This window comes from Platalea leucorodia, assembly GCF_965183815.1.
Source record: "Platalea leucorodia genome assembly, chromosome: 8".
Classification (NCBI taxonomy): domain Eukaryota; kingdom Metazoa; phylum Chordata; class Aves; order Pelecaniformes; family Threskiornithidae; genus Platalea; species Platalea leucorodia.
In genome coordinates, this window is record NC_138830.1 from 41,593,730 (window position 1) to 41,621,438 (window position 27,709).

A 27,709-nucleotide genomic window follows, 5' to 3' on the forward strand; every position below is an offset into this window, starting at 1 on the left:
TAGCTCCAGTAGTGTGATGTTGAAGTTCAATAAAGGGTGAAAAAACATGCTTCAACTTTTTGTTTCATGCCCCTTCCTTCCCTGGCCCAAAATGTCAAAATTGCCTCCCCTTCCTTGACCCCCCCCCCCAACAGAAAAAAACCCAAAAGGCCAAACCCGGGACTTGTTAACGCTGAAACATTTGCCAGATGTTTCAAATTAACATATTTCTCTCCCTTCTTCTCCTGTATGTGTTTGTACATCTTTGTATGTGTGGAAATGCATACATAGCAACTTCTGAAAAATTCTGTTGGCACTCTGTGCAGCTGCTGTGGGCCAGGAGAGCGGTGGTCCCAGGGTGGTGTGGTATGTAGGGGCAGCAAAGGCAGGTAGAATGTAATTTTTTAACTTTTTAATTTTTTTTTTTTTATACTAGCAAAATATTTATATAGGTGTGGTTGTGGGGGGGAGAAGGTGCTTTTGCTGCTATATCTTATTTTGTTCATCAAACCAGTAGAAGCTATACTGGAAATTATTTTTTTTGTGAGTACAAGTTCAACCTGCAGTCTTGTCCGGGTAGCTGTGACAGCTGTCTGTCCCCAGGTCACGCGCAAGCATTTGTAGGTGCGGGGCAAGACATGTCAAACACTGGGGTCCAAGCACTCTTGTCTCGTGGTGGGCTTCTCTGCCACCAAAGTGTACTGAAGGCGCACGGTTTGTGCATCCCTGACCGGACCGTGGCACTGGGTGAGGGGCTGCTCGCGGGAGCTGCTTAGTGCAGCTCATGGAAATTTGGCAGTGGACACATTGGCAACAGGAATCCTGTGCTCGGACGGGTCTGTTTGGTGACGGCTTAGCACAGGGCACCATCCTTTTTCCTATGGTAGAGTATGTGCGCAAGTTGCTATCTGCTCTGGCTTAACTGCTCGTTCCTGGTAAAACCTGCAAAGGTGAAATGCTTTGCAGGACTCCAACCCTTGAGTAGTTGCACTGAGGAATTTATTCAAGTACTTTAAATACAACTACAAATAGTTTTATGATTTCTTTTTTTTATGACCACAACTTAAAGGCTGCACATACTAACCTAGAGAATCAGGAAAATGTATAAGGAGGCAGAGGCTGCCCTTGCGCCAGGTTAAATAATCTGGGTGTCCGCCAGCCCTGTTTAACAATGGGCATATAGCAAATTTCCTTCCTCTTCAGGTCTTGTAAACATTTTTTTCCTTAATGTAAAAGGAAGAAAAAAAAGCTTTTCCTTTCCTCTCTCTTAATCTGAGGATTTAGCTTGCTGTTAAATAGCAGGTCAGTAGTGTTTTGCTCTGTAAGAGGCAGACACGTTTTCTGTCCCAGCGGAAGAGCGCAGCTGAGTACTCCTTCCCCTGCTTTTCCCTCTGAACAGCACATGCAGCCCTTGAAGCCCGTCTGTCTCGCTCCGAAAGCGTCAGAGAAGGTGGGCTGGGCAGGGCTGCCGGGAGGCCAGGCAAGCGCCCGCCTCTGCTTTGCAAAAGGGTTTTCTGCTGCTTCAAAGCCAAGGGGAAAATAAGATTCAATATTTGTAAAGCAAGGGTCCGGCCAGACATGCTGCATTGCTGTTGTAATACATCACGAGAGTATTATCTTGAGGAGCAACAAGGGACATTTTAAAGAAGTAAAAAGTCTTACTAAATATATAGAGAATTTAAGGCATTTTAAAGACCTATGAAAGCATTTTACATGGGGGTTGCTGGGGAGTTTCTCATTAGCCTGACTGTAAGGCCCCAGGGAATCTTGGCTGAATTGTCTGGGGCAAACAGAGCAGATTCTGTCTTCTCCTTAGGAGCCTGCAGACCTAAAAGCCTGATTTTTTGTGTCTGCTTTTGAGTTAGCTGAAGGTATCTTATTTTTGTATGCAGCTACAAGTTATGATACTGATCAAGAAAGAGTTTGGGAAATAGGGGACCGTGGACCCGTAGCCTGAGTGCTGGGGACAAATGGCACTGGCTATGTCTCTGAGCGCATATGTTTGCAGAACATGGGGGGGATCTTTGCGTTGTTTGTGACTGGAAGGGCCTCTCCAACGCCAGTGCCCAACCATCCATTAGCACACAACATTAGTATCGTTCAATTGTAACATTCCAGAGATCATGAAAATAAATTACAGGTTGGTATTCCCCCCCTTTCCCCATTAGCTCCAGATTTCCTGTCCCTGCCACCGAGCTCGCTGCAGCAGCTGGCCACGCGTGCGAGGGACATGTTCACAAAGCGCAGCATGGGGAAAAAAACCCGCAACATTTTAGACACAGACATTTGATGTTTTGTCATTAAGCGTTCTCCCACGTGCTTGTTTTATACAGTACGCTACTTTAGATTTTTAATTGCCTTCTGTAATTTCTTTTAAAGTTTCTTTCCTTTAAGGAGGAAAAAAAAAGGGGGAAGCAGCAGCTTTTGAGAAATGAACCACAAAATAAAAGAAAACCACTCTATGGTCACTCCTTTTCCCCTCTCTTCCGCTTTGCATGACGTCTCCCAGCTATGTAAATCACAATTTTCACTTGGTATCTTCAGAGGAGGAACATCTTGACACAGTTCGGAGACTTATTTTTGCTCAGGGCTACAGGGGCCTGTGCCAGGGTGTTTTTAATGCTGTCTCTGCTGCTCGGGGCTCTCCCTGCCCGTTCCCTCCTGGCTGGTCCCTGTGCTCTCCTCCACCGTTGATCTTCTGATCCCGGTGCTGCTGCTATTTGCTTCCCAAGTGTTGAGGGTTTCTGTTCTCCTCTAACTGTTTTGTAGGGTTGGGTTTAATTTTTGCTGCCAAAGGACCAAAACGGATGAGAAAGCCAGGGTCTCATGAAGCAAACAGGGACTTGCCCCTGCAAGTATTCATGCATTAACTTTGTCCCCTTTTCTGTTTATTCAGCAAATGTGTTCTCCTTCCTCATCTTTCCCCTTATGGAGGCCTGTTTTGGCCACACAAAGTTTGTTGTCCCCTCAGCCTTCCTCCAGCACCCTGGGCTTGCATGCCCTGGCATGGTCCGCTGCCTGGTGCCCACCAAGGCCACCATCCTTGCAGGACGCCATCCCCTGTGGTCTCACAGTACCCGGGGCTGCCCCTGCTTTCTGCCTACGTCCCCCTGGCAGCTCCCACAGAACCCCTGCTCGTCCCGCTCCAGCCACACGACCCGCTGGGCATGGGCTGTGCCAGGAGTCAGTCAGTCAGGTCCAGATGAGAGAGACTGCCCTCCCATAGACACCAAGCTCTTTTTCTCTATTTCTACATGTATTGTATTTTGTCTTATTTAACTTTTAAATGGCAGAACAGTGAAAAAAACCCTCCCGAACACCGTCAACGTGAAATTCTGGGGTCTCTGCTGCAGGGCATTGAAAAGGTCGGTTGCAATTCTGTGGGCATTAGAAACCTATTATCTTGCAAGTACTCTTGAAATTACCCATCCTGAGTGCCTTCACAAGCTCAGACATCTTCTAAAAGCTGATTTCATTAGTAAATCAATATGAGAAGATTCTGATTACAGTACGTAAGGATTTCCAAAGAAATAAACCTTTGAACTTAGCAAAGAACATAAGAGACTGGTAACTTTCTTAGTTGAATATTTTTTCAATATATTATGAAATGTTTGATTTCAACTGGTTGGCTTTCTTATATTGGTTTTAAAAATGGCATCCTTGTCTCTCCATGGACCTGCAGCATGCAGCCCAGTCAGTATAGTCTGAGATTCTCAAAATTTTAAATATCTGCTTTGGAAGCAGCCGAAACCCAAGTAAATGCAAACTAGAAATAAAGCTAGGGAGGTTTGTAGCTCTGACAGCTGCATTCCTCATTTATTCTAAATTGAACTTTTATTTTGCTTGGTAATGTGTGAGTTTTTACGATGTGACATAGTTATATGTCCTTTCAGAAGAGAAAAAAATTAAATTCTCCTTTCCTAATTACAAAATTTATTTTTTAACTTCAATCTTTTACTTATAAATACTGTCTTTTTTTTTTTAAAGAAGGTACCTTTGATAGTGTTTTCTCAAACAGAAGGTGAAGTGATAGAAAGTACATGATGCTCAGATAATGTGGTGGTGGGTGAACATCCAAGACAGATGTAAGATTTTTGGAGCCGGGATAATATAAAAAGAAACAATATGGGTAATTATAAACCCTTCCCAGATTACTCTGTTTGTAGGAGCTCACGGCACAACTCTGCATCTGCAGGCATGAGGGCTTCCTGGGAGCAAGTCCCTGCTCCCAGCACTCCCGGGCTGGCGGGAAGGGGGACGCGGTGCTGCTGGAGGAAGCTGTTGGCTGGAGCGACAGAGGGTCCCTAGGGGTCCCTGAGGTCCTACCGGCATCCCGTGGCTGTAGCACCCTCAGGGAAAGGAGAAGTATGAAAAATGAGATTCCTTGCTGCATGTGGCACAGCACAGCACCGACACGTGCATCTGTCATGGAAACAGTCGCCCCGCGAATCCGCTGAGGCGTCTCTGGTGGTGCGGCGCCATAGGTGTTCCCCTCTTGTTTGGGGAGGGAATCTCCGGCAAGAAAGAGCGATCTTCAGATGTGAACACAGCATGGGTGTCAGTATTTAAATTAGAAGCACACACCTGTGTATTACGGCATTTCCTAGAAAATACTTACTATTAAAGATGTTAATTGGGAAAATTATAGCAATAGCACAGAGGAGGAGAATTAATTTCCATGGTAAAAGAGGCAAGGAAAGAAAAGCTCATTTCAAAGTGAGCTATCAAGTGCTCCCCCTGCCCCATCATCCACCCATCCCAGGCTTTTTAAAGGCAGTGTCTGCTGGAAAGCCAGTCTGCTTACGGAAGGCTGAGCAAGCGTGGTGTATCGCAGTGTGTCGTTGGTGTCGCCGAGCTTCGCAGTACCTAAAGCCAGCCCCCCTAAATTGCTACAAGCAACATCTGTAAAGGGGAGGATTTTTGCAGGCTGTGGGGTCGCAGGCCCTGCCTGGCCATGCTGGCGAGGGGCTATGGACTTGTGTGCGCTGGGATGCCAGCAGTGCATCGGGACTGGTGATGGGCAGCAAGGTTTCAGTCAAATCTGGGAGTATCTCTGGGGTCATCGGGTTAACCTCGTCTGAAGTCTTGTGAGCTTGGTGTGTCTGCCCGCACAGGGCCGCTATGGGTTGGGGGATGTTCCCATAGGGTCTTCTGGCAGGGGCATCTTGCCAGAAATGCAAACACACCATCGGCATGGACAGTTGCACACCTGAGTGTATCCGTCTGGGGCTGGCAGGTGACATCCTCCACGGGGTCATGTCCCTGTCTTGCCAGAAAATGTTTTTTTCCCTGCGACAAATTTGCTTTTTATTTAAAGGTATGCCTGTTGGTGCTTTATCTGCTGGGAGACACTAACACTGTGCTTCATTTCCTTACGCTGACCGAAGGCAGTTGTTCACCTTCATGGGTGAACCCTCAGGCGCAGCCTTCCTGTCTCTCCGGCCCTTGCTTGTGTTCAGGTCTCCTGCAGGTATGAACATCCCAGTGAAGGACATTGCCATTGAGCTGGAGGGAGCGCTGGAGAGGAGCAGGGCATAGCATAGCACCTTCCCATCTTCTTCATGCTCCTCCTCTCCCTTCCTGTGTTTCTTTCCAGTGATGCTACCTTGTCCTTTCTTGCTGCCCAAGCAAAGGGCTGTGATTAGATGAACGTTTTCTGTGTTTTTAGATTAAAATGATATCTGTTGTTTACAATAGCCTTCAGAGGTGTAACTAGCAGTAATGGGCTAAAGTAAAGCAAAGGAGATGCTAGGCTGAATATCAGGAAACATTTCCCAGCAGTGGGATCTAATAGACTCTGGTGTTATCTCCCATTGCTTCAGTCATTTTCAAACCAGACTGGACAAAGCACTTGAAAATACACTGTAGGAACGGTCTTATAATAGCAGAGGGATGGATAAGATCACCTGATAAGTGCTGCGCATCTCTAATTTGTCCAATTCTGCCGCGCTCTGGATTTGTTAATCTCCTGCAGATTTGAGGTCAAAAGCAGACTGAATGGTCAGGCAAATTGTGCTTTCTAGAGCTTATTTCAGTAAATATTTTTACGTAGGATCTCAAACCACTTTGCAAATGCTAATTAAGCCTCCCAACCTAGTAGAAAGTCTTCCTTGTGCCGCATGTCCATACTACTTTGTCTCTGCATCATGCAGTGTGCACCATGCTGGAGGTCGACCTTCCCAGAGGGCTCTGACTTCAGGACTGATGGGCACTTGCCAGCCTGTCTTGCTTTGAGTCATTTCTGCAGGTCAGTGGCTTCACTTTTCCAAGTCTGCTTTGGCTGGCTGGTAGGAGCGAGGGAAGCTGAAACCATGCCGCTGTAGGAAGCGATTGCAGTGGGTTTTACCTTTGTGAAACCAGACAGCTGAAGAGTTGAAGGAAAGTCTCCTGGTGAACAATTTCTTTGGTTTTCACAGAAACTTCTGTTCTCCTTCGACTAGTTTATACATTGCAGTTGTAACTGGTAGCTCAAAGCTCCCAGCCTGAATAAATGTAAAACAGAAATAACAGAATATATTACGTTGGCCTGTTGCTTAAACAAGAAAAATCAATAAAAACTAATGCCACAGTGGTGGATCCCCAGTAATCGTTCTTCTTGAGAAAAAAAACAAATTGTGCCAGTCGTGAGAATGGGGTTTTATAAACAAGGTTGTAAAAGAAGAAGAACAAATGGAATAAACAAGCTCCACTGCTTTGTTTTCTGGGCTGAGTAAGGACGTTGATATGAAACTGTGCAGTGAAGAACTGCATGAAATTTATGATGCTTTCCCCAAATAATATTATTTGCTTATTCAGTACAGGAAACTAGAATCATTTGGGTTGGAAGGGACCTCTAGTGGGTCTTACTCAACATTGACCTGACTTGTAAAAGTTTCTGTAACCGTTACCGCCATATTTTTGGTTAAATTGTCTTGAACTGTTAAGCTTATCATAGATCAAGAGTGTAAGTATGGTTACTGTAGCATAAGAGTGTGTAGAAGACGGAAATTAAGGCCAAATACTCATGAAAAAAAGGATTTTGTAAAGTTAATATAGCCTAAAATTTCCCATAATATAAGATACATTTGTATTTCTGTCATCTAATGTCTAAAGTAGCCTTTTTCTGGTCTCGCTACAAGGAATTACAATGTCATTGTCAAAATAAACTGAGCTCATCTCATAATCTTGTATTTGTTGTGTATAAATTCAAATGAGAAAACTGTTAAATGGGACCATTTATAATGAGATTTGAGATACCCTATGGCTCTCACTTGGAGACAAGTGACCTTTGTCTTTTTTGGGGCTGAGTAACAGCGCGATGAAGATTTAATAGATGTGTGCAGAGACCTGGCAATAGATTGGGGTGTGCACGGAAGAGGTGCTTGATGCGTCTTGCTCTACATATTTCTGAATTCATCACACTTAGGACTGAAGTGTCTGCCTGTTTGTGTGTTTTACTAGCCATGCCTCCTTTCTCTTTGGCTTTGGCGTTTGTTGGTAGAAATTATTAGACAGTCACAAAATGCTAAAGAGAAAGGAAAAAAACCGCACACTTTGCTTGGAAACAGTGTCTGTGTTGTATAAAGCTCTGACAAGATCAAGCCTCTAATTAAATTATCTGGCATGTGGACAATTCTGTTCCGAGATCTGCTGAGCTAATGTGTAGCCATTAGCTCATACAGCCACCAAATCAGAAGTACCAAAGAGACAATTTACATAGGGCCACAGCGTGTTTTAAAAAATTCTGGTGAGTTGTGAAGCCTGTAATGTTAATTGCCAGTTAGCACATTGTAATTGCTGTAATTATTTGCAAGTAAAATGATGTAAGGGACTTAACATTGTACTTTTCTTAACACTTCACATGTTGGTGATCCACTAAATCTCCCACTTAGATTTTTGCTGGTTATTTTAATATCTCGACAGCCACTTGCTGAAGTCTGATCTCATCTGCAAGCTTGCCGTTCTGCCTCGTCTTTAACGCTGAGCAGTGGCTCTCTAAAGTCTTTATTAAAAAAAATGCAATAACATAATAAATGCAAATGTCTGCTGCTGACCAGCGAGAGCATAGCCAGCCCTGCAGCCGGCCACGCTGGAGCCCAGCTGGGAGAGAGCCCTCAGCACAAATTGCCAGCCTATTGCCTCCCACCGCCACGCCGCGGAAGTGGGCCAAAAGCTCCTCCGTATGGGATTAAAGGGATGTGTAATAGATTAAAGATCAAAAATGTTAATTAAGAAATGGTCTTTTCTAATAAGATGCCTTCAAGGGCACGGTACCAAAAATGAGGCAATATCTCATTTTGGCAATAGTGCTGGGGTTGTAATGAAGCTGGAGCATGGGGGTAAGGGGAGAAGGAAGGAACGCCTCCTGTTCAAGGCATCCCCTACAGAAGGAGTAAATCAATTACCAATAAAAATGTAAACATATCAGTCAGAAAGACATTACTCTGAAAGCTACTGAACAACGTGTGGATTTAGACATACATGTTTTAGCTTGGCATTTCCTTGAGGATAAGTTGGCAGTTTGCGACTGATAAAGAAGGACTCCTTCAGCTTAGTGGTATTTAAGCAGCAGCATGGTAATTTGGCTGAAAATAACCACTCTTGTTGGAAGCTTTGATGCATTTGAAGTGAATCTGTGCAATACAGTTTCCTGATGTAATTTTCTAGATATGGGAAGTTCAGCACCTTTGTTGCTGGATTAAAACTTGTAGGCGCTATGTTTGGGCAAAGGCTTATTTCTCTTCAGAAAAGGGAAGAGCCACAACTCTGAGCTTTCGTATTTCAGGCTCCTGCAGCAGGGAGAAGTTTATATTTTACAAATAAACCGATATGCAAGTGTTACTTTTGTGTTTCAAACCTGAAAGGTGCTTTTGAGAGCTGTGAAATTTTATTGCATCATTATAGCTAAAGAAAACATGCTTATTCTTAAACTTGAGCATTCTAGTTAGTGACTCCACTGTTACGTTTTCTTAGTAAACTCATCAAAACTCCAGAAGGAAAACTCAGATGTTTAATAGCGCCTTTCCTTGCGGTAGGATGATGGGATTTCACATCCCACTTCATGCCACGCTTTCCCCTCTAAACACCTTAACGCTGAAAGCTGCAGTATTTCTGAAGTGAGTTATTTGCTAGCATAAAATGGAGGGACCCTGTAGGCAAATTTCTTCCCTCTTGGTTGGAAGCTTTCGCTTGGGTAAAGAAAACCACTGGCGTGGTGAGGCTCTCTGTGTAGCTATGTATATGTTTTAAGGCTCTGGCTGTTGTTTGAACCAAAGCTAGAGAGAATTTTCAATTTGAGAGAAATATGGTGGGAAGGTGCTCGCTGGTTGTGTGCCTCTGTGTGTGCATGGTGAGCTGGGGCTGACTGAAGCAGCCTGGCAGAAAAAAATCCTCCGACAATGGTTTGAAATTTAGGTTTGTTGTTCTAGCTGTGTATATTTAATCTTCATCTGTTGTGTGACTCTTCAGCAGAAAGCAAAAAGCATTTGGAGGAGATAAGTGAGTGAAAGACAACGGCTCTGCACTACCTGCTCACGTGCAGCCCCAAATGAAGTTGGGAAGTGGAGCGCGGCATCTGCATCCTTGAGAGGAGGAGCGATGGTTTTCCCTGGGTCTCGTTTAATTGAGAGGGGATTCGGAGCCCTCGGAGCTGGGCATGGTGTGGACTTGTGCTTATTGGTATTATTTAGCTTGGATGGGGGCTATAGGCAACTTAAATTAAATGACACTAAATTCCAGTGCCCTGATTTTGTCAGATAAGTGAACCCAAATGGAGATAGCAGTTGTTTCCATCCACAGAAGGAAAACTGGATAACTATTTCTTATCCAAAGACTTAAATCAGATCTTTTTCCAGTTCATAAATTTATTGTTTTGATGGACTGATTAGTTCCATCTTTACTTGATTTCACTTATGGTTTTCGTTAAAAGAAATGTGTAACTCGGACTTGAATTAGCCTTCTTCCAAGAAGGGCTATGTCAAGCCGTTCTTGCTGACACATCAAGGAGATACAACTAGCAACAGAAAGACCATTGCCTTTTTCCTTATTATGAAGTTCCTTTAAAAGTCTCAAAGTCATTTTGTACTGGGCAATTTTGAAGACAGTGTTCTAAATTGAAGTTTTCCTCTGCATAATTTTGACAATATTCAAAAAAGATGTGTGTAGTCTGTCGTTCTTCTTTCAGTAACAATAGGGAAGACTTCCATTTTGCATTGTTGATTTAATCAAGTAGGTTATATTTGCAGAAAAATGGTCAGTTTGTAATGCCATCATTAATTGGTACAGAGTGTGTCCCATATAGAAATTGAAAAAACTGGAACTTAAACTTTGATAGTAGTTCATATCGGGCTCTTTGCATTTAGCACACAAGTCCAGATGACCATTTATCCTGTTAAATGAATGAGAAATGTTCTGTGTAAAAAGCATTTGGCTTCTCTTCCTTGATCGTATTAAACAAAATACATTTATTGCCAAATTTCCATAGTGAGATCCAGGAAGCATATACAAAATCAGCAGGGTTAGGCAGGTATAACTGAGAGCAGCGTTTGGTCTATAATCTTATGAAAAAAAGGTTGTGCAGTAAAAATGTACTTTTTCTGATCAAGGTGAATTTCAGGCTGAAATCTTGCACAAGTTACCCAATAGCCAGACTGGTAAAACATTTTCTGGACAGGATGTTGCAGAAACCCACATTTTTTTCTTCAGTTTTTCTTTGTATATTGCGTGTGCAGACAGCTGCAGTGTTGAAGACATAAGGAATATCACCTCTGCAAATGCTCTTTGCATCTCTGGGTTTGTGTTGTGACAAGCAAGCATAGATGCTTCTGTATAACAGAATTAAATTATGTTCCATTTTTCACCCTTACTTCCAAAAAGTGGTGCTCGGTGTTTATGGTCTTGTGTGTGAAACTGAAATAAGAATTGGTGTTGCTCTTCCTCCAACATGGTTTATAAAAACTGGTGAATTTTTAGGGCTTTTTTTATATACTGAGGTTGTAAACCTGTTGTATTTTAAATGTCTTTCTGAGTTGCAAAGAATACACAGATACACCACAAGCACTGGAAGTGCAGCGGAGCCATCAGTGAACTATTAAATGAGAAAACACATCATAAGAGTTAAGTGATTTTTAGCTTGATACTGTAATGAAATATTTTAAAACCGTATCTGGTTAATGAACATTGTGGCCAGACTGCATAATTGGCCGAGGATGTAGGAAGTGGAAGTGCTTTAAAAATCGAACCCTAGCTGTGATAGCTGTACATCGGGTGGAAGGGTCCAAAGCAAACCCCCAAACCCTCTTTCTGCATCAGCCATGGGGCTGGTGGGAGAGGGACCGCGTGGGGCCGTGGGTGTGGGTGCGGTGGCCATGCCACATGAGCCGTGGCGTGAGGCTGTTGAAAAAGCTGTTCTGTAGGATAAAGTTCTCAAGTGTGCGTCTTCCTACTTGTCAGCAACTAAAATGAAAATTCAATAATTTAAGAAAAAAAAATTGGGACTGGGCCCCCACAAAGAAATGTGCCTTTTAAAAATGGATAATTTGTTGTTATTACTACTTTTTACCTTGTGAAAAGTACATGGGGAATGGGGCTGCTAAAGAGCATATCAACTAAATTAGGGTTAATTAGAAGTTCTCCCAAATAGCTGGTGCTTCATCAGCAACAGAGCAGTGTGTAAATAAATCTAATTTATCTCCAACTAAACTCTTCACAAGCTTTAATTACAACAGCAACAATATCTCCCCCCCAGACCCCCTTTTTCATTAGTGGGAGCGGGTCATTACGAGCTGTATGTGGTGAGGGTTATCATGAGCAGTCCAGAGCTGCACCTTTCACAGGTGTCCGTCGAGGCTGAGGAAGAAGTGGAGGAACTTTCAGTGTATCTGGAAGAGCCCAATTAAGGTAGTTCATAAGAAACTCAAGAAGCAGAAAGCACCAATGGAAAGGAAAAAAAACACCACTATATTCTGGAGAGGCTTTTGTTAATTACATACAGTATTTCCACTACTTGGATTATTGGCCATCTTAGTTTCCTCCCCTTTATTACTCATTTACCAGCAAAATTCCATACTTACGGTTTTATCTGTCCATTTGGTTTTTACCATACATCATCCTCATGGTAGATCTGAGGGTTCTGCCATTTCTCTGATGCTGTGTGCCACATGGCTGTCTCCTGCTCCGACGCTCGGGACCTGCCGAACGAGAGGAGCGGCTGAGGGAGACAAGACTTTAAAGTCATTTTAGCTTTAACACTTTTAAATGTCTTTTCACACTTTCTTTACCACGTAGGGCTGGAAGAAAGAACGCAGGAAGATATTAAGAGAAAAAGTGTTATCACTGCTAAAAGGATCACCACGCTGGAGGACTGGTGCAGCTCACTTCTTATTCCAGGGATATAGCTGAAAACCTCTTGCCAGAAATTAGTTATCATAGGGAAAGTACAAACCTGGGTGCAGGTTTCAGCTGGGTGCAGAAGTGCTCTGCTGAGGGCTCATTCAGAGGGATTAATTTAGTTCATTTAGTGCTTGATTCATTGTCCTCTAGGATTTTTTTTTCCTTTTTTTTTATTTCTAATTCTATTGAAGCCAGCGCATTCCTTATTACGCGGTGTCACGTTTCAGCCGATCCCAAATTAATAAATGAGCAGCAGCAGAATAGCATGCAGCACAATTCTAACAGCATGAGCCGCACAGAAGTATATTTCACTTAGCTCCAATTTAAATACTCTGCTTTGCTCGATTTAATTATGTGAAATTACTGAATTAATGGCTTTGTCAAGTGAAACGTGTAGGACTTCAGAGTTTGGTATTAAGGAATGAAACGAGAAAGGAAATTTGAGGTACATTAATTTTTGCGTGTGAGCTCGTGTTAAATACAAACTGAAATATAACTGAGCCCACAGCCCAAAATCACGTCATGTTTCAAAACTGGGGAAGAGAGAATGAACAGAAAATGGCAGGAAACTTTTTGAGTCATTCTACTAATTTGGTTTCCCTGTTGGCTTGTATTAATCTCCTCGGTGTAACAGCTGGGCAGGAGAGGTGTGTCTTTGTGCAGCAGGGGCTGGCCACGGTCACACGGAAGGCAATACTTTTTGCAGAATCCGATGCTTCTCTAATAGCTTGGCCACCTGTTAAATACCCTTTCCCTTGGTGCATAATACGGGATGCACAGACTTTCCTCTCTTTTCTGGTTGAGAATCCTGTTAAGTTAATGAATGTGAAAAAAAGGCAACTGAATTTTTTTGCTGCAGCCTGGATACCTGCATCAGGACATCGTGCCCAGCCTGGCTGGTGCTGGTCGTGCAGAGATGCACACGCATAACGAGACCTGGGGGTGACATTTCTGGAAGCTTGTAAGCCCTACTCTTCCGAAGCTATTTAGACACGTAGGTGCCTAACTCTCATTAATTTCCAATTTCATGGGTTTTTGCTACAGTCCATTGCTATTCAGCGGGTATTTGGCTCCTAAATCACTTGGGCTGCCTAGGGATGTCTCCCCCAGCTCCAGCTGGAGCAGCGTAAGATATGTTTTCCCAATTTCCACTCGCTTTGCCGGCTGAGCCCCTCTTGGAGGGCTCCCATGCAGCAGAGGCACGAGCCTCTGCCCCTCTGCAGTACTCAGTGGCAAAGGGATGTGAGCAGACATTTGGGAATATGTGGCTTTTTCCTCAGGTGCATTTGAAGAACCTTTTTTCCAAAGCAAACCAGATTTGTAGAGAGAAAGTCAGCAAGCTTTTTTTCTCCAAGATGTTACTTGGTATTTGATCAGACTGTAAAACCTGCAGCTAGGCTATGGTCCAGGCCCACCTTCTATACCCTGGGTGTAAACAGGACTTTCACCTAAGAAGCTAACTCCATGAACGCGGCCCCACAGAAACCTCTCAGGTCTTTAATCACAGTTTTGAAGACTTCCAGGCACAGTTATCGCAGAAGCGGGTCCCTTCTGTGCTCCTTCAGCTGCACGTGTGTCTTTCCCACTGGAAAACGATCCAGGGAGGTTCTAAGCAAACCGAGACCCATGAGAAGGTCAGTGAAATGATTATTGCTTTCTCCAATTTGCCTAAGTGTTTTTTTTCTTTCTGCCCCAATACATTTTCCCCTCTGTTGTTCCATCTTTTCCTTTTGTATTGATTCCACCCCTTGGTTCCTGATGGTTTGCAGAGTGCAATGGCTCTTTCCCTCTCAGTCCTAATGTTTTGGGGTTTTTATAGACGTAAAAAGATGAATGCAAATGCTACCTGTAGGATCCTATAGGTTTGGGTTGTGAAAGGCATTCCTCTTCAGCATAGTTTTTAAACAAATCTATATCCTAAGCATGGGAAAAGTGCATTTTGAACAGAAATATATTCAGGGACATAAGTGGGTATTTTGTATTGAGGCCTTGCTGTGCTTTTCTGTTACATCTCCCTCCCGTGTGTGGACACTGCTGGCTGTTACACACCGAGGACGGGAATCTTCCGGGGGCCAGAACTTACCTGCAGAAAGGACAATTCAACGTCCTGGACCTTATAGAGGAACAATAAAGGAATCTGCATTTTGAATTAGGCAAAGGGGATTCAAACATTGAAATGCATAGTCACATTTGTCAGTTATGGTAAATTAAAACATCTGTAATTTTTCTCTCTTTAAAAATCAACAGGTTTATTTTAATCATGAGTTCCAGCAGCTGCTATTCTGAGCAGAACCAGTCAATACCTTATTTTTGCATTTGATATGCAGCTGCAATAACAAGCCACATGTGAATTTTATTAAGCCTTCCAAATTTTCTGTCTGTTCAGGGAGCTATAGATTTAAGTTTTACAGATATCTGGCTTTACCTTAAAGTGGAAAAAAAAAATCGTTCACACCATTTCCTTAAAAGAAAAAAAAAAGGTTTTGTCATGCCTGTGAATTAAAATGTGATTAAGATGTCCTGTGTTAGGTGTGAGTGGGATTCCATGGAACTGCTGGAAACAGGACACTTGTCTTCAACAGAGACTTGAAAAATAATAAGTTGAGCATTATTAAAATAGTCATATACCTAAATAAAATTAAAGTGCCATTTTTGTGCTCAAAATTTACATGCATTTTATTAGATTATGATGGTCAGTATTATTTGAGTTGCATTTCAGAGAGTGAAAGTGCGGTTTTATGAAGAAGTGCACTTCACTTTGAAGTTAATACTTGCTGCATACCAATTTCCTTGTGCATATAAATGAATTTTAGATCAGTTTTGATTTGAACCTCATTATCGCAACTGAAAGTGGCAGTTACTCCCATTCGGATGCACCTTAAGAATCTGGAAGTGGACAATAACGTCTTGTTTCCCGAGGCAGATAATCGGTTGCACAACTATTGCACGTCTTGAGTAAGTGGATTAGAGTTTTCTGCGGATGATAGCGGAGAAGTTTGGATAGCTGTGTGCAAACACATTATTTGATTTGAATGCCACAGAGATCTACAAAGCAAATTGCTATTTGACATTGGAAGAAGTGTGCGGTGTTGATATTGTGAAAAAGCAGTGGTAAATGTTGTCTGCACTTGGATGTGGAATATCCCTGGTAGCAAAGGGAGCAGAAATGAGCCGTGGTAGAAAGCAAGATGTCCCTTCTAGGACTGTGACTTTTTGATCTAATACAGGCTGTGCTTTGTGGGTCAGATGCACGCAGGAGAGGTGCCTTCCTCCTTCGCTCTGCCATCTGCTAATGAATCGCCAGGCCCCGCTGCCACCACAGCCCACTGTAGTCCAGCGAAACCTTCCCCTCGGATTTTGAGCCCGTTCTTTCCAAGGGCGAGAGCCCAGCGTAAAAGAGGGGTGCTGCTCTCCTCGCAGCCCTGCCGGCGGACGGGGCGTCTGCTCCCCGGCCCCAGTGGGCAGAGGGGCAGGAGGGCACCCTGCCAGGGTCCCCTGGGCGACCGACGTCAGTAACGGGGGAGAGTCCTGCCGTCGGGCGCTGTTTCAGTAACCGAACCCTTGGCCCACCCCGAACTGCTCTGCTCTCTGCCTTTCCTTGCATTCTCTAACATTCACTTACAGTGCCTTTTTGTGGCGGGGAAGTGTTTACATCCCATATTTATACCGTTAAACCGGTTGCCAGACACTGAAGAACTGATAAACACTATGTGCTGTTAACACTATAAAGTACAATCCCACTGCTGCTTGCATGCAAATAAATAATAATAACTTAGCTCTTTGTCCTCTTTTCAGTGTATAAATGCATTTATCGTTTAACATAGTAACATCTAAATCATTTTAGTAAAAGCACAAGAAGGGCTGAAACATTACCTGCAGGTACGATTAAGAGGAAATTTTACTGTTTGGTGGTGTTTTTATGATTTCCTTATGTGAATTTTTTTTTTAAAACACTTTTGAAGTGATATGATGCTTAATCACTATTGCTAGGTTTCACTTTTTTTAAAATTTTTAATTTCACCGAGTTATTTCGCCTTCCTAAGGACCGAGGGATTAGCCCACAGGCTAAAAATTACTATAAAATGTTCATTAAATCTTTTCTTGTATCGGTTACACAGGTATCTTTTTAATGTGCCTGGTCAGTTTTGAGGCCACTATTTTTGTTACTGCCCGTAAATCATTAGCAAGTATTTTTAGTGTCATCAGTGAAAGGTGAACAAAGCCCATAATTTTCAGATATATCTTTTTGATTAGCTGCTCAGAAATTTCCTTAAAAAGGAGGTGTAAATTGTTCCACGCCGAAAAGTGGAGACTGTGTCCAATTTGTGCATAAATTGAAATTGTCTTTCTAATAGACTCTTTGGAAGGTGTGGGATTGCCTTCAAGGTAATGATTTAAACATAAACTGACCCTTGATGAGGGAGCTGGAGTTTCAGTTTAATGCTTTTCTGCAGTTTTCCTTTGCCTTCAGTGCCTTCAAATTCCGCAGAAATAATTCCTTCATAACAAGTGCCTTTTCAGAAGATGTATGCTGCTGACAGTTAATATAAAATTATTGCCCCTGAATGCATTTTTGTAATTACTTCCCAGAGAACTGTCTTTGTGTTAGAAGACATTTCACACTTTAGTAACATAAGTGTTTGGGGAGAACATGAGTAATAATTACAAGCAGTCTTTCAGTGAAAATAAACCTAAAAATTATAAAAAAAGCTAATGTTAAAGTTGGTTAGAGACAGTGAGGAATTTATTTTGCACATTACGCCTGTCTCTATATTTTCCAAGTTTAATAACCCTTCAGTAACTAAACTTAAAAAAAGTAATAAAGAACAGAGAAACTGCTTTCTAATTTTTAAGCAATAATGAAACTAAAAACTGATTAAAAGTGACATGCTACTAGAGACAGAATAAAGAAACTTAATCTGAATGCTCCTATAGGAGATTTCTGCTATAATGGAAAATGAAATGGCTCACAGTTTGATCAATAAAAAAATTAGCAGCACTTAATAAAAAGTTTCTCTAGCATGTTGACTAAAGGATACTACAGAAGTCTCAAAATCCAAGAAAACCAGAGTTGTAGGGTGAGTGTGTGTATGTGAGCATGATATAAAAATCATTGACTGAGCAAAGCCGGTGGGTCTCAGGTCAGATGCTAGATGTAAATAGTTACACTGGCTGAGAGAAGATGAGGCCAGGACTGTCCGTACAAACATCCGTACGTTCTGGTAGTTACTACGTGCATGCCAGCAGCGAGCTTGGATTTGCATGGAGGCAGAACAATGTCGGGCAAAGTCTTGGTTTCACTGGAGAAAACAGGGCAATTATACCACATAGCGATAATCATATATAGATATAGGTGGGCTCAGGTGAAAGCAAGGCACCACGAGGCAACAAGTTACAGACGTTATCCGTTCTGCGCGTGATGTCTGTAGCTGTGGTACAGCAAAGGAAGGTGCAACGAGCTTCCAGTCCTCTGCTGCGTGTTCCTGCCAGCTCTTCCCATGCCTTTAAACTCAAGGTAGACGCTTAAGGTTTTCTTAAACATTGTAGCTGCTAATTTGAGAAAATTGTATCTTATCAGTGAAGTAAGAGGAATATTTTCCCTGTGAAATGTTGGTGTAAGTAAGTTAATAGAAGGATGCTGAGAGGAGGATGTTGGGGGGTGCAGGGCTGTCATTAACAGTTCTGTGAGCCATGCAATGCCGGCAGAAGCAGGCACCGGCAGCAGTTAGCTAGTTATTACTGGGCGTTTAGCTTGGAACCCCTTTCTCTTAAAGTGCATGTACAAGCAGATGTAGAAGGAGGTGCAGTACCCTAACAAAATAGTTTTTCTTTGCTAAGCTAAAGAAGAATGCTGAGAACTGTCCACCTACTTAGAAATTAATATGATTTAATACATACTGGCATGTAATAAGACTCTGTTGTGAAATGTTATAATATGTGCTTCCTAAAGTCTCTGACTTTTGTATATTTTATTGTTCACACACTCCACATAAAACTGTATTATTAGTATAATCTGTGTATTTTACCCTGCGGGTTATTATCCAGAGAGATACCTAGCACTGAGCACTCTCTCTCTTCCCTTGCCTGTCCAAAAGAAGCTCTTGTAGGCACCATTGCCACTTGTCGGTGGAGTCTGCTGTCAGAGTCAGACAAATGACAGCTTGGAGAGGCTGCAGCAGCCACAGCCCTAGGAGGGCACGAGGAGGTAACAATATACAATTTTCATGGTTCAAGGGTAGCCTTATCCTACTGTTCTTCATTACAGTACTGCAGTGAGATCAATTTTATTAAGTTGTAAGTCTTAGGAGGCCAACACCATTAACTACATGCTGGATCAAATAATTTTTTGGTATTATGATTGTTTTTTCCTCTCGTTGAGGGAAGGCAAGATCTGATGCGCAGATCTGTTCAACCTGCGAGGAGCGTTACGTGGCGATTGAGCGTTGACAGGATTGCGTGGTGGCCTGCGCTTCACTCACTCTGCTCTGTCATGTAGTCATCCCATGCAATTTGACGTTGCATGAATATACCATGGTGTTTCATGTATTATCCTTTTTGGCTCTTTCTTTTTCAGCTAGGCACCTTTCCCCCCCCCGCCATGTGGTTTGACACTGTGTGAAAGACCTATGCTGCACTGCATGATAGAGCACCAAACCTGCTTGCTTTTGATGCACGTAGCAAGGATTTGATGTGCAGAACGAGCTGCCTTTGATACCTGGTCCTAGGGCTGGGATGGAATCTATGCTCTCTGACCTGGTTTGCTTGGCTGGAGCAGCTTTTTGGCTGCTCTGTGTGGGTATGATTACAGTGGCTCACATTAGGGCCCTGGCCCATTGAGAGGTAGCACACATATATACCCATGTTGAAGATGCAAGTGTTTTTTAAAAAGATCGTTTTTGAAACGTTGGAGAGCCACAGACCAGGGTTACCCAGCAAAGTCAAGACTTTTCATCCTATGGGAAGATTTCAGCTGAGGTTTGTTTGTGTTTTCATTACTGAAACATTCGTGGCTTTTTTGCTTCTGTTCATTCTTCTTTGACCACAAATGACAGAGAACTTTGGACTCTCTTGCTGTATGATGGCGCGAGAGACAACACTAAGATGTAACAAACCACGTAAAAGTAGAGACCCCTCCCACACTGATTTGGCATTTGATGCTGAGCAAAACATTTACTAGCAAACGTTTAGATTAGGCTTTTCCTTTAAGTCATTTGTTTCTTTTGTTCTCACTTCCTAATTATAGATGAAATTTCCTTTCCTTTTGTCTTGCCGGGGAGCTGAGCTGCAGCCCTGCGGCCGTGGGGCAGGAAGGCTTCACCCTGGGCGGGTGCACCCCTGGGCAGGCGCCTCGGGGCTCCGCCGAGTCCCCGGAGGTGTGTCGGTTGGGTGCCAGCACCCGTCATCCCTCCGGCAATTAGCTTTTATTTCTTCTGTGCCATTTACTTTTATCACTTGTCCTGCATCTCTGGAAAATTTCTAGGAATTATCGTAGCCCTTTGTGAGACCTTTAATTGTTCTTTCTTTGGACCAAGGCAGAGGAACGAAGAGTTGCTTCTTTCCCCCTCTTAATTTTATCTTTTGCCTTCCAGCTCTCAGACCTCGGCAGTGTGTGTGCGTGTGTGTGTACATGCTTAGGTAATGATTTGCACGGCACTCTGTAGATTGCAGCTGTAGCTCTGCATGGCAAAGTTGCTGTGATAGAAGTGCTGTCTAGCGCTAAGTCACTGTATGCCTACTGTAAAGAAACAGCTCTTGCTGGAAGCCCTGTAACTGGAGGTATTTAAAGCCAGACATGACCCTGCACTAAATAGTATGTTCCAAAGAGCAATCCTAGATTTAAAATAAATCCCAGCTTTAAAAAGTCCTCAGGCTTAAAAAAAAATAATTAAAAGAAAAGCCCCAGAAAATTTACTGGCACAAAGGCAGAAAGGCTTGTTTGCCCCATATTGTGCTGATAACATAAAAAGTTTAAGCTGTCCGTATTTGATTCCACAGCTGAAAAAAGGAGCTGAGGTTTGTTCCTTTTTTAATTTTTCTGGCCCATGTGTTGCACCATGTTACCTGTTCCCATGTCTCTCAGTGTAAATTGTAGGTAGGCATCAGCATCACTTCCAGTGTGGCTCTGACCATCTTGTGTTTTCAGTCCTGCATTGCTAATTGAAGCCCCCAAAGCAGTTTGCTGCTGCCCTCGTAGCTGGGCTGGCACCACAGTCCAGGGCTGAGGCTCTGCTGCACTCGGCTCCGAGCACAACCCCAGCCTGGCGGCGGTGCCGTAAATCCTGGTCTGACTGAAGCAAGTGGAAATTTGCTCTTGACTTCAGTGAGGCCTGAGTTGAACATGGTACATGTAATCTGTTTTCAAATATTTGGCTTTAGGAGTGCGTTGTTCCTGTAACAGAGCTGTTTTGAACACAGCTCAGAAGGCATTTCTACTGACTGCAACTTTCAAGCCAGACCTTTGGGGATTTGCTTGTCCAGCTTTGCCAAGTTTGCCACATTCCTTGGACCACCAGGTCAGGCAGGAACACTCCCAGTTCTTCATATGTCCCCTTTGAAATAGTAACTTTCTAGAGCGTAAGCTGGCTTTTACAGAAAAACCAAGAGTCATTAACAACATTAACTTTAGTGGCAATTAGAATAACATATTCTTGACTGTTGGCCAGATTGTTTAGGTCATAGGGTAAAATATTCTTCTTGTGTAAAGCCCTGCAGGCCTTCCACTGTGCTACAGAGAGAAAAAAGAAAAGAAAACCAAAAAGCCCCCCAGCCCTGTTTCCTGACATTTCAGGTAGAGCAAGGTGTACTTTCAAGGCCGATGTCTCAAATTGCATCCTCTCTTACGCATGCAACAAAATCGTTAAAGCCATCATTAGAGATGGCAGGTTCATTTAAAAATTACTAGCAACATTTTTGTGAAATGGAGGGGCTTTTTTCCCTCCCTTTAGACTTAATTAGCAATCATTTATCCTAAGACATGGCGCCAGCAGCTCCCTTTTGCTGATGTTTGGCTGTACCCTTGTGCTGTGCACAAATGTCCCGGTGCTGGCTGGGAGGTGTGTGCCCGTGGTGCTGTGCCACCTTCGCAGAGGCATTCCCTGCACAAATTCCTCACAGGTCAGTTATTTTTGTTGGTTAGCAATCTAGATAGAAACTACTTACTATTGAATTAAGTTCACTAACCTCCAAGGCCATCTTAAAAATTAGCTGTGTCAGTTAATATGCATATCTGTGCTTGATGCCACAAGGTAGTCACTGATCTTTGGAGACTTCGGAAGGTGCCATTGGCTCTGGCCACCAAGAAGCGCTTTTGTGTGGTAGTGCACGGACGTGTCCACTCGGAGCCAGGCCCAGCTCCAAAATCACACCTGCTCCCACTCCTGGTGCCAGCAGTGCCTCGGCCTCCCATGGTGACCCAAAACCCTTCGACACTGTGCTCGTGCCTGCGTCCACCCGTCCTGCCCAGCTGCACTGGGGCGGGATGCTCCTGCAGTTCTTGCTAGCAGGAAAATCGCAGGTTAAATTGGTGAACTACTACAGCAAAACTCAGAAATTAATTCCTGAGGAATGCTCACGGCCTGCTGTCCTTGTCAGGAAAACTGAGCTCACCGCAGGAGCAGCTGGGCTGCTTTTAAAGCTTTTTCTTGCTGGATGGACCACCCATTCCCATCACCGCCCTGGCGCTTGCTGGCTGTTTTGTTCCCTCAGGCAAGGAGCTAGCGTCTCCCTGGGGCTACCCGCACCCCGCACATCCTGCTGGCAGCTCGTGGTCAAAATAGTGGAGATGAAGGTCAAAAAACCCAAGAAACACCCCAGATTTTTCTCGGTGCTGTTTGGTTTCTACAAGGCAAGCATCAAGCATGTGGCTCAGCATAGGAATCTGAAGACTGTGTTATTCAAACGACAGTAACACTGAGGTGTGGCAGACATGTAAAATTCCTTCAACTTGCTGAAAACAGAAAAAAACCCTCATTTTAAAGCAATGTTGCATTTCCTAAATAATTTATGCAAGATTCACTGTTGTGTTATTTGACATACAACTCTGTCAAGCAACGACACTTTTGAAAAGTTGCCTAGAGGATCAGATTTCCCATGCAACAGGGAATTAAAAAATGTTTCTGGAATTTTGCTTTGCAGTCGGGAATCTATTTTCTTATCTCACATTGTACAATTTATTTTTCCTAAAGCAGTGTGCTAAATTATTTGTTATTGTTGGACTCGGTCGAACAGCTTTATCCCTGGTGTAGTCACGAAGTGTTGGAGTAAAACCAAGGATGAATTTGTCACAGTGTACTCACCAGATCAGCTGGTCTTTAGGTTAACTGTCAAAAGACAATATTTCTGCTAAACGTATTAGTGAAGGTCCCTTAAACCTCCCTGAAGTCGCCTAAAAACTTTCTTCTTCAGGTTGTGGCAAAGTCAGTTCAGAAGTGCTTCTCCAAGGTCTCCAACGACAAGCGGCATGGAAGCAGGTGGCAGTTTCTTAGGTTAGATTTATAAACTTGGACTATTTTTATAGGTTTCTGTCTTATAAAACCAGAGAGCTGACATTCTGATTTATTAACTATCAAGTCGGCAGGACATCCAGGCTTTAAAAAGATTGAATGAGCTAAAATGTTTGTGATTGCACTCTGGGATGAGAGGCTGTAAAAAGGTGGGCCAAGTAAATATGACAAAATGGAAGTGATAATTTGAATATGTACATTAAATTATGTGTGAAGTAAAGCAAAGCTAGCATAGCTTTGAATGTAACTTATTTGGTGAATTAGTAGTATAAAGAGAACCAGAATCATGTGTTTTTTCATTGCAATACATTTTTATTTAAGGAAGAGTCTATAAAGCATGAGGTTCAGCAAACAGCATTTTATTGAATAAACATAGTACAGATGATGACTTACAGTATGGAGAGCTTAGTGAGTGATACTTTTTATAACCAAATCCTTAAATTCATTACTGCTGTGTAAGTGGCATATCTGATTTGTTAAGATGAACATTATATCTAGCCCTTAATGGAAATTTTGTAGTAGAACGGTATGTATAATTTAACAGTAAAAGAACCTGAAAATGTGCAGATCAGTTAATTGCTAAGAGGGATGCTGTGATACACCACAAGCAGGCATTGATTTTTAATATTTCCATTGCAATTCGAAGGGTACGTCATGTTACGAGTGCTCCATGGAAAACTGCAGAGCATTTTACACCAGCTGATTTATGTTATCATGCGCAGTGCAGAAGATGGTATAAAATGTGTTCTGGCTGGATAGTGGTAGCAGAGCCCTACTAACGTGTGTGTCTGAATTGCAGTGCCTGCGGTAACCAGTTTTCATTTTTAATAAATTTTATTTTTCAGCTTTGTTTCATGTTCTCAGCATTGGTTGTCCTTAATCTTTTTGGCGCTGATCTAATTTTAGAAACAATTTATCTCTCTGTTCGCTGGCATTTCCTTAATGGCTTAAAACCCAAGTGCATCCTGAACCAACAAGGTGGCATCTCCGTCCTGCCTGGCTCGAGCAGCTCCCGGGCTTTCGGGGTCAGCCAGCGCGTGGTGCGGGAGGATCTCTTCTGCTGGAAGAGCCTGCGGTTCCATTTCACTTTGCTGGATGATTTCTCAAATGTTCCCATCTTACCAAGAGGGTGTATTCAGAGTATGTGAGTGCTCGCGGAGGCAGGTGAAATGGTGCCAGGCATAGTACCTGTGGCTGCATCTCCCATGTTCGCGCGACATGCCTGTGGAAGAGGTGCAGGCATCTCTGTTTCAGCTGGTCACCAAAGCCTGGTCAGCGTGGCCAGCATATCTAATGGATGCTTTCCCTGCTGAGAGGGCAACAGGGACTTAGCAGGGCTTTTTCACCTCTGCTGCTTCTCCGGAGAGCGCAAGTGAGGGCTGGCCGCAGTGCTGCATGGAGCCATTGGGCACGACTGGCTTCAGGCATGTCTGGGTGGCCATCATGGCCAAGAGGGTGTCCTGGAGTCATGAGGATGTGGCTGCAAGCCCATTCCTCATGACAGGCCGCTGAGTGCATGCTGAGGTGTCTGACTGTGGCCAGCTGCCCGTGCCTCCCACCCCACTGCCAGCTGAGAGCCAGCTGCCCCGTGCATGGAGCTGCCACCTGCACGGCCCCAGGGTGCATGGGCCCCCTGCACCGGGGTTTTTCTGGAGCTGCCAGAGAGCTCAGTTTCCTTGTACACTAATGCGCATGAAAACTTGTGGGGTTTTTGGCAAAGGCATTTGTGCTAGCCCATGCTCCGGTCACAGATGAAGATAAAAACTATCTGAGAGACCTGACGGTCAGATGCAATGCTGTCGGCTCCCGGCTAGGTCGGCACAACACAAGGCTCATCTGCCCAGCAAAGTGCCTCTCGTTAGTTCAGAGGGACGTCTCACATCCTGGGGTGTACATGTGCTTTGGGCGTCTTCAGCTAGATCATTTTTTTCTTGTTGTTACTAATATTGGGGCTTGGAGGTGGCAGGGAGAGGAGAGCATTGAGAATTAAAATTCAGCACATGCCTTTTCTTTGCGGGCTGTAATTAATCTTGCCAATTTTTAAAGCTTTGAGAATCTGGTTAAGTGATAAAACACTAACAACTTTATATGACAGAGAGTTAGAAGCTCCTGCTATACACCCACCAGAGAAGATTAGGAGAGAGTGTTTGCAGGATTCGCACTAAGCAGCAGAGAATACAGTTGAGAATTGTTGCACCGCATGATATAAAAACCACATTAATATAATGAAAGGTGTCAGGAATAATGTGAGAGCGGCTGTAATTAAATGTATCTTAATAAGTGCAACATCCTTCTTAAAGCTCTTATTTTTCAGACCTCTCAAACTTAGAGGATGTTCTTGCTGTTGGCAGGTGGCCTGGGAGGAGAGCTGGAGAACGAAGCGAAGGACAGCCGGGCCCTGGAAGAGAGGAACAGTGTGACGAGCCAGGAAGAGAGAAATGAGGAAGATGAAGACATGGAGGATGAGTCAATTTACACCTGCGATAACTGTCAGCAGGACTTCGATTCACTGGCAGACCTGACTGAACACAGGGCACACAACTGTCCTGGAGGTAATGTTAAACTAGCTTTACAGTTCTGACAGGTGGTTAGCTGGGTAATTGGACATAGCAACAGCTTGAGGCCTCAAGTGAGATTAAAGAATTAATAATGTAATTTTACAGTTAATGTAATTTTATTGTGGTGCCTTGGGTAGCCTTTGTTCACTCCTTTAATAAAATTAAAATAAAAGCAACAGCTTTCCAATTGGAATATGTCAGTAATTACGTTAGACAAAAATGTTGTGGGTTTTTTTTAATGCTAAAAGTTTCAGGCAGGGTATTTTTCCCTCTCTCTCCAAATGTAAGAAGATTAAAAAAGTTAAATGACTGAAGTGTGCAAAACTCCCAGGAAGAAAGGCCTCTGAACCCCATAAAAGAACATGACGATTTCAGAGATTAAAATTCATAGTGCGAGTTTTGTAATCCCACCCTAAAAATACACCGTTCTCCCTAGGTTATTATCGCATTGCCTTTTTAATTTTATGGAAGCGAGGACAGCGTTAGCCTACGCTGATCTTGATTTTACTTTCTGTAAAGTAAGAACAAGCTCAGAGCATTGGTGTGAACAACTGCAACATATCTTGCTTTTACACGGCTGCCTTTGCATGGCCGGCGGTAGCAGCAGGTATTCTGCAGAGCACGCTAAGCCGATTTACGGGGGTAGTAAAAAGCTTTGCAGATTTTACCAAAGATTAAATAAAATCTTAGGAGGGGGAGCGCAGAATATGTTCATAAGTATTTAAATCAGAGATTCTCATCCTTCACCTTCCTGGAATTGAATACTCTGCCATCCCTTTTTCCTCCACACTCATCTAAAATATTTTTAGGCAGTTGCTGTTATGGCAGACAGATAGGTTGAGGCTGGCAGAGGGCAGAAGGGTTAGTTTCTCCTCTGGTGCAGCAGTATCCCATCCTCTTTCCCCTGAGTGCATATTCCTCCCTGGCCACTTAATTTGTTTGGTAATTAGTCCATGTTTTCTGCTCTTCTTTTTTTGGCATAAGTAAAATGATGCTCAGCTAAGAAAAAATACAGGAAACAGAGTACCGCAAGGGAGGGCAGGTGAGGTGGGGGCTTTGGCTCGGTCTGAGTCCCACCCCGAGAGCATCCTCCCCTGTCTCGCTCTGGTCTGCGGAGATGAGGTCCCCCCGCTCTCGTTCCTATCTGCTTGCTGGGAGGAAGGACAGAGGGACGTTGGGGCTTTTCCCCAGCCTGCAGGTGGATAGGGATTGCAATCCTACGCCTGCCCCTAGAGCTCCTTGCTCTGCGCTCTAGTTTAAACACTATGCAGGCTGCAAACTTGAAACTGCATAAAATTGAAAGGCTACTTCTCGCAGGGTCATTTCTTGGCCAGCTGACAACCAAGGCATTGGCCTGAGACTTCTGCAAATGACATTCGTACTTTACTGCAGGGTAGTAAGCAAGAAAATGCCATTTAATAGAAAAATCCTTATTTTCCAGACTGGAAGGTGAGGTGCACAGCCCGTGTGGGCACTGGTCCTTTCCAAAGGAGCAGTCACAGGCATAAGTCGTTCCCAACGCCATCCCGCATGGGGAGTGGGACAGGCAAGATCCCGCCAGGGCGGGCAGGCAGCCGAGCAGCTGTAGGGCATGTCTCCAGTGGCTGTCTCTGGGCGGCCGCTGCTCTGTTGCTGCCCTGTCTCCTAAGTTGTGCTAGTACACATGGTGCTGGGGGTGAGCCCTACCAAAAGAAAGGCTATTTTTACCCCAGGTGTCTGCTTGGGTCTGGTTCACTGTGTGGTCCCCAGAACAGCTGTAATGGCACAATTGGGGGAGTGGAGCAGGGCGGAGGGGAGTGGAGACTGCTGGTGGGGACTCCAGAGGAAGAACGTAAGGTCATGATGTTGACCAACAGCACTATGAAAAGGAGCAATTTTTTTTCCTGAGGTAAATATACATGAAAATGTAGCATTCTGGAGATTCTATTCATACCAATACAGTCAGTGTTTTCACACCTCAGTTTTTATTTATCCTCAATGTAGTATTCTGTTAGTGAGACTAAGAAAAATAAATTATATTTTTTGGGACCTATCAAAATAATTTGTTAGTCTTCCTATTGCTAATATTTGATTGCAGGTAGCGTAATTTCTTCTTCTTTTACTGTCTTCACATGTGCTGATGATTTACAAAGACATTTTGTCATAAAAAGGCACCATATAACCATCTGCATATACATGGAATAGGTGCTAATTATCTCCATGTGAGGATATCCTTGTTCTAGAACAAGAGTGCCTGTTTTCCATTTAGTTTAATCTAGTGTCCTGAAGTGATTTAAAATAAATAGGAAGATTGCACTCATA

General features: G+C 43.5%; 1 protein-coding gene across 2 annotated transcripts in view; it reads left to right on the plus strand.

The window, feature by feature from the left end:
- The window catches only part of ZNF423 (zinc finger protein 423), a 235,536-nt gene that overhangs the window by 44,755 nt on the left and 163,072 nt on the right, over positions 1-27,709 (plus strand). The window contains exon 3 of one of the 2 annotated variants that reach the window (XM_082318973.1): positions 25,202-25,402. In XM_082318973.1, coding sequence (XP_082175099.1) covers positions 25,202-25,402 — 201 coding nt within the window. Of the gene's footprint in view, positions 1-25,201; positions 25,403-27,709 lie in introns of those variants that run through there. The other variant, XR_014228937.1, reaches the window with a different exon arrangement.